The following is a 7,527-nucleotide window of genomic DNA, read 5'->3' on the forward strand; positions in this document are numbered from 1 at the left end:
CAAGAATACATCTGAAAATATAATTAGAGGTACAAATAGCATCAAGCTACATTTCAAAACGTATCTAACTATTAATGTTTTTGCTCAAACCGCACTTTAAACCATCATCGAGTGCTTGTAATAACTTCCTATTGTGATCTAAATTGGATTTTGATTCTATAATAGGTAGACATGCACTCTTTGTATGTTTTATAATAGACTGAACGCTACCTGCTTGTCATAAACATCCTTTATTGTTATAAAAATGCCGTGAGCTGCATAAAAACGTACAGAAAATATATCTTCATAATCATGTCTATTTGCTTTCATATTTCACGTGTAGACAAATGTTTCTCTTTTTTTTTTATATACGGAAGGGCAAGAGATGATTGACAGATCTTGAGTGAACACGCTCTTGTGCACGTGGAATAAAATGGACTGTGCTCTCCAGATCACATAATTTAATAGAGAATTACTAGAAATGTTATTCTGTATAAAGAACATGAGAATACATCTGTTCTCAAATACCAACGATAACAAGAACTCAGCATCCACTTTCTTCTCTCTACCGGGATACTCTTCTTCGGTATTTGTTTACAATGGTTTTCGAAAAAGCGCCACCATTCTCCCCCTTTTGTGCAACAGCAGCTGCTCCGGGCACATGATCTAAGCTCAAATCTGATTGGACGGCCCATTTCATTGCGGAGCGACGGGGAAAAAGTCGACACACAGGACGAAAAAAAAATCTTCGCTTTTTCGCGCCGCGAATGATCGCGCCTATTGTGAATAGCCCCATTAGGGATCTATTGTTTCGATTCAAACGCGTCATCGCGCCGATTTTCGCGTTCAGTGTGAAAAGCCCTTTAGTCTTGTGCAAAGTCTGTTGACCGTCAGGCCAGCTGCTGAGAACACGCGTTCTGATGGGACGGATGTTCCTGGTATGCATAAATAGCCCTTTGCCAGCCGAGAAAATCTGGGAAACCTGGTGGCATTCACTTTCCACCAATCTAGTGGACTTGTGTCAAGCGAAGGAGGCTGTTCTCTAAGAAAGTTGTTCAACTCGCTTTCCGAGTCGTTGATACCCCGTTCGTTGAAATTTCTCTTGTGGCAACCCCAAGGTGCATTTAAAATAAAAATACAAATGGTTAACAATACATATGCAAAAAAAACATATTAGTTATCACATACAAGATAAAATAGTTAATTATAAATAACTGGATAGTTATCATAGCGATACAATAATAATTATAAAAGAAGATGATGAAATTATCGTAAAACATTTAAAATTACACAGAGTATGGAAAAATGCCAGATACAGTGCTTATACAAAGTGGCCAACACTGTTATAATAGCAACATTATTGAACTTCTTATTGAGCAGTAAGTCACACATTGCCATCATAGGTTATTTTACATGATCAGGCAGAGAGATACCAGAGTTCATCAAAATGATTGCTTTTCGAAAAAAACTTTTTAAGTCTGTTTGTGCGTACCCGGATGACTTGGAATCGCCTTCCAGATGGGAAGAGCTGAAACAAACTATGGTTAGGGTGAGTGATGTCCTTAATGATATTATTCGCCCTTCTCAGACAGCGGGTTTTATAAAGGTGATCAAGTGATGGTAGGTTCGTACCAACAATGTCCTGTGCTGTTTTTACAACCTGGTGCAGGGCTTTTTGGGCAGCTTCGGTACAGCTACCATACCAGGCTGTCATACAATTGGTCAATATGCTCTCTATAGTGCATCTGTAAAAGTTGACCATCAGCTTCTGAGGAAGATTTGCTCTCATTAACTTCCTCAGAAAGTAGAGATGTTGTTGTGCTTTGCCTACTATACATGCAATGTTATCCCTCCAGGAAAAATCCTCGGTGATGGTAACTCCCAGGAACTTGTAGATGTGTACCCTCTCCACGACCTCATCCTTGATCATTACAGGGCTGTGGATGATCTTTTTAGTGGTTCTAAAGTAGGGCTGAACGATTAATTGCATTTGCGGTAATATCGCGATATGAGAAAACGCGATTTTTCAATCGCAGAGGCTGCGATTACACTCGGTCACATGACACGCGAGAGTAAAGAGGTGTCTTTGACTTCAAAGTACGGCGAGAGAAAGCATAAGGAGACGTCCGCGCTCTCTTATAGCTCTCGCAGTGCTTTGATGACACACACCCATCGGTCTAAGCAGCGCTGCTTCAAGTCGAGCACGGGCCATCAGCAGAAAAAGAAAATAAATAAAACAGTAAACAGCCAAAGGACGTAACTTAGAATGGGAGATGGATCAGTTTGTGAAAGGGAAGAGAAAAGCCATAGATGAAGTAGCACAGACCCAGGCAGGTGCTGGTCATTTAAAAGCTAAATGCTGAAAATATGACGAGGCATATCTTGCTCTCGGCTTCACTCACTGTCTAAGTTATACCGGACACTACAGTTGTCGCGTCGCACCGCAACAGCTCTACACTGACGTGACAAAGCGACCATTGCAAATCATTTGAACTTTGTGTCAGTACGTCATAAATAGAACAAGGCATCAGTTTAATGTCGGGTTTTGTCGTGTCGTGCCCTATACAGTCTATGGTCGCGCCGCGCCGCATCCAGTGTAGACAGCGTCACTGATTATAATGGGTTCTACTGTATTTTGCCGCTCGCGTCCGGTGTAGACACGGTGTTTAATGTCGTTGGTGAGGGCCTACAGAAAAGAACATTTATGTTTAATCTATCTAATAGTGTGTTGGTCATACTATACAATGATTTATAGCTTGTCTTTGTTGAATAATACAGAACATAAAGAGCTTTAAAAAAGAATTGCATATTAAATCGCAATCGCAATATTGGTAAAAAAAATCGCAATTAGATTATTTTCCAAAATCGTTCAGCCCTATTCTAAAGTCCACAATAATTTCTTTGGTCTTTCTGATGTTTAAGACCAGGTTGTTTGTATCACACCACGCTGTCAGGTTCTGAATCTCCTCTCTATATGCAACTTCATTGTTGTATGTTAATAGCCCAATGACAGTTGTGTCATCTGCAAATTTCACCAGAATATTAGAATCATGGGTAGCTTGGCAGTCATGGGTAAAAAGTGCATAAAGGAGGGGACTTAGTACACACCCTTGTGGTACACCAGTGCTCAAAGTTAGGGTAGAGGATGTATACTTATCCAACCTCACTGACTGAGGGCGGTTGGTAAGAAAGTCCAATAACCAGTTGCATGTGGAGGATGTTAATCCTAGAGCATGAAGTTTGGTAGTCCGCTGGCTTGGTACAATGGTGTTAAATGCCGAGCTGTAATCAACAAAGAGCACCCTGATATATGTGTTGGTCTTTACTAGGCCTTTCGCAATAATCAATATATCGACTTATCGCGCAATATATATACATGACCGCAATAATTTTTGGTGACGCAATATATCGCCCATTATATTTACTTAAAAATTAATGTCACCATGTTTTGTACATTCCACTTGCGCCTGTGTCTTTTGCAGCTTCTCGTACATAACGTGTAGTCATGAGGTGCTAGTTCAAATTAAAAAAAAATGATATATCGCACAACAAAAAGTTATCGTGACAGGCCTAGTCTTTTCCAGATGTGAAAGAGCAGCATGCATAGCTACACAGATGGCATCCTCAGTTGATCTATTTGCCCGATAGGCAAACTGATATTGATCTAGATCAACTGGTATAGAGTCTTTGATATGAGTGATTATTAGTCGTTCAAAAAATTTAGCAATGACAGGAGTGAGAGCAATCGGTCGATAGTCATTAAGACATGTTATCATGGTTTTTTTGGGGACAGGCACGATGGTCGTGGATTTCAGGCACGTGGGAACTATACACGAGGAGAGGGAGAGGTTAAAAATATTTGTAAACACCTCTGCCAATTGGTCGGCGCAGGCCAGTAGCACACGTCCTTGCACACCATCAGGGCCAGCTGCTTTCCTTATTATGTTGATGTTATTAAGTGCCCTCCGTACCTCATGTGTATGTAAAACAAGGGGCTGTGAATTTTCATAGTAAAACCAACATGACAAAGAATCGTGATTAAAATCGTGAATCGTGATATTCCTGAATAAAATGGTGATATGAAATTTTTGCCATATCGCCCACCTCTAATTTGTGCTACAACTGTTTGGCCTGTGCTACAAAACTTTCAACGTCTGTAGCACCAGTGTTATGTGTAAAAAAAGGTAATGTACAGCCCTGATATATATATATATATATATATATATACACACACTATATATATATATATATATATATATATATATATATATACACACTATATATATATATATATATATATATATATATATATATACACACTATATATATATATATATATATATATATATATATATATACACACTATATATATATATATATATATATAAACTATGCATTGCATTATACACTTTACAGTTTTCTGCAGATCTGCCCCAGATTGCAAATCGGGGGCAAAATATGTCTGAAGAAGTTGTGTAATGTATTCCAGCCTTTACCAAAGTAAAATAGATTGTGAATAGCATTGTGTGTGTAACTAATTTTGTGCTTCATGTCAAACAGATACTCAGCAAGATGGAGTTCTGCAAGGTCCAGTGGGTTCAGAGCTCTCAGAAATACAAGTAAAGATGGAGGTTGCCACTGTGATGTCCAATGAGCCTTTGACTCATGAAGCTTCTACCACTACTTCGCACCTTTCTGAAGATTTTAATTGGCAGGAACCTGATCAGTCCCTCTTACTTCTGCCGAATGTGATGTTGAAGAATGCAGATCTGCAGTCATCCATCACAGTTAAGTCAGAGCAGTGTGATAATCAGACTGGTGAATCAAACTCATCTGCAGTGCAGTCTGGCAGCGACTGTAACGTTGAAATTCCAGCACCCGAACAAGACCCTCCATCTCCTCAACTTTACATCGAAACTTCTCATGAGGTGGTACAAAAGGCAAATAAAAATCACCACAACACATCAGTATGCAAAATTTGTAGCAAGTCTTTCAGCACCAAAGGACGTTTGCAGAGACACATGCTGGTGCACAAGAACATGACGCCTTTCTGCTGTGGCTCATGTGGGAATCGTTTTAAATCGAAACTCCACTTGAAAGAACACGAAAGACTCCACACAGGTAATTACAAAACTAATTATTTATTTATCCATTTGAAACTTTCATGCTCCAAAAAGTTAGTAATCCATGTGACTCCAGTAGTTTCATGAAGCAATGTGATTGCTTTCGGTGTAAAATAAAAATAAACTCAATATTTGAGTCAATGAGATATTTATAAAGTGAAAAAAAATGGTATCTTAATTTGGGGCTTTAGTCCAGATATTGCAGTTATATTGCCTTATGGAGTAACCCATATCAACATTGTGTTTTTAATCGGTAATCTAATCACATTTGTGACCCTGGACCACAAAACCAGTCATAAGTAGCATGGGTATATTTGTAGAAATAGCCAACAATACATTGTATGAGTCAAAATTATCGATTTTTCTTTTATGCCAAAAATCATTAGGATTTTAAGTAAAGATCATGTTCCATGAAGATATTTTGTACATTTCCTACCGTAAATATATCAAAACTTAATTTTTGATTAGTGATATGCATTGCTAAGAACTTAATTTGGACAACTTTAAAGGTGATTTTCTCAATATTTAGATTTTTTTGCACCCTCAGATTCCAGATTTTCAAATAGTTGAATATATATTGTCTTATCCTAACAAACTATACATCAATGGAAAGCTTATTTATGATGATGTATAAATCTCAGTTTCAAAAAGTTGACCCTTATGACTGGTTTTGTGGTCCAGGGTCACATTTGTGCACATTGCTATCCCTACAGAAAGACGATCAAAGAATCGGACCGAAGAACCAGTGAACTCATGGCTCTCCCATGTGGAAATAACTCTGCAGCCGGACAGTGTACATTTGAATGCAAACTCGCAGCAATCTACTAGATTAAGTCTCCCTGCTCAGGGCCCTGGAAAATTTCCTTTTCATTGCAAGATATGTGACAAGCCATTCAGACGTCAAAAGAGCATGCAAAACCACATGCTTTTGCACCAAGGTGATCGAAACTACCCGTGTATATTTTGTGGCAGAAGGTTCCTTAAGAGCTGGCATCTCACAGAACATTTAAGAATTCACACTGGTGAAAAACCATTTGGGTGCAATAAATGTGGAAAGATGTTTGTTCAGTGGAATCAGGCAAGATCACATATAATTAAGCATCACGAAGGAGATATGTCACTGTTATCAAAGGAAAAAACCTAAACCTGTACATTTTTATTTGTTATTATTACCACCTCTTTCGCAAAGAAATTAGAAATGAGTAATTCTAATTTTAAATTTCAAATGTACATTCCTAATTATTCATGTTAGACTTTTATCTCAAATGTGTACTCTTCCTTTATCTCATGTCTGGCATTAAAGGTATAGTTCACTCAAAAATTAAAATGACCCCATGATTTACTCACCCTCAAGCCGTCATAGGTGTATATGACTTTCTTCTTTCAGATGAATACAGTCAGAATTACATCAAAATGTCCTGGCTCTTCCAAGCTTTATAATGGCAGTGAATGGGTGATGAGATTTTGAAGTCCAATAAAGTGCATCCATCCATCATAAAAAGTGCTTCACGTGGCTCTGGGGGGTTAATAAAGACCTTGTGAAGTCAATGAAAATCAGTGCTTTTGCTAGTCTCATGAGAACCAAGTTTTGGAAAAGCAGTCTCCTTTTGGCTTATATCGAAATCCTCGTTTTGTACTTTTAATTCATGACTGGTGTTTTGTTTTGCTCTCTCCTCTGCGCTTCAACGCTCTTCACTTCTCACCGGAGCTTACACTACGCCTACGTCAGGGTTCCTCAATAGGCGGCCCGGGGGCCACATCCGGCCCGTGAGAGAAAAAAGGTTGGCCCGCGCTAATTTCAAATAATGTGGCATGAAAATTAAAACGCAGCATCAGAAAGCTACTTCATCTTACATCGTGTCTACACCGGATGCGAGCGGCGCGACGCAATAAAATACAATAGTCTAGAACTCGTTATAATCAGTGATGCTGTCTTGGATGCGGCGCGACACGACAAATCCCCAACAGTAAACTGCTGACTCGTTCTATTTATAAGGTACTGACACAACGTTCAAATGATTTGCAATGATTTGTCGCATCCAGTGAAGATATGATGTGACGGCAAAAACATGGCGAGTGTGTAGAAAAGAAAAGTGGACAGAAAATATTCTTAAATATATCTAATATATCTAATATTATTAAAATGTGAATGGACTGAACAGTTTTGAGTGAGTGAGTGACTGATATCTTTGTTATGGAATACACGCGTTGGTTTGCAGTGAGTTCACAGTTTTAATGTACAAGTTTGCTTTAATTTATTTTCAAGATCTGAGGTAAAAAGTTTGCTTTAATTTATTTTCAAGATCTGAGGTAAAATATCTTGTTGCTTTCACTATAGCTATAAAGATAACGCAAAATAATATTCAAACTCACATTAGACACTTTTAACATTGAATAAAGCACATAATCATTACCTGAGATTATC

The 7,527-nt window shown here is 38.3% G+C and overlaps 1 protein-coding gene across 2 annotated transcripts in view; it reads left to right on the forward strand.

Moving 5' to 3' along the window:
• LOC107658808 (zinc finger protein 546-like) overlaps positions 1-7,527 on the forward strand; it is a 15,170-nt gene that overhangs the window by 6,168 nt on the left and 1,475 nt on the right. Inside the window, exons 2-3 of one of the 2 annotated variants that reach the window (XM_016448590.1) lie at positions 4,540-5,100; positions 5,816-6,040. In XM_016448590.1, the coding sequence (XP_016304076.1) occupies positions 4,540-5,100; positions 5,816-6,040 (786 nt within the window). Of the gene's footprint in view, positions 1-4,539; positions 5,101-5,815; positions 6,442-7,527 lie in introns of those variants that run through there. The other variant, XM_016447861.1, reaches the window with a different exon arrangement.

The sequence above is a fragment of the Sinocyclocheilus anshuiensis genome, unplaced genomic scaffold (genome assembly GCF_001515605.1).
Source record: "Sinocyclocheilus anshuiensis isolate Anshui unplaced genomic scaffold, SAMN03320099.WGS_v1.1 scaffold37, whole genome shotgun sequence".
Classification (NCBI taxonomy): domain Eukaryota; kingdom Metazoa; phylum Chordata; class Actinopteri; order Cypriniformes; family Cyprinidae; genus Sinocyclocheilus; species Sinocyclocheilus anshuiensis.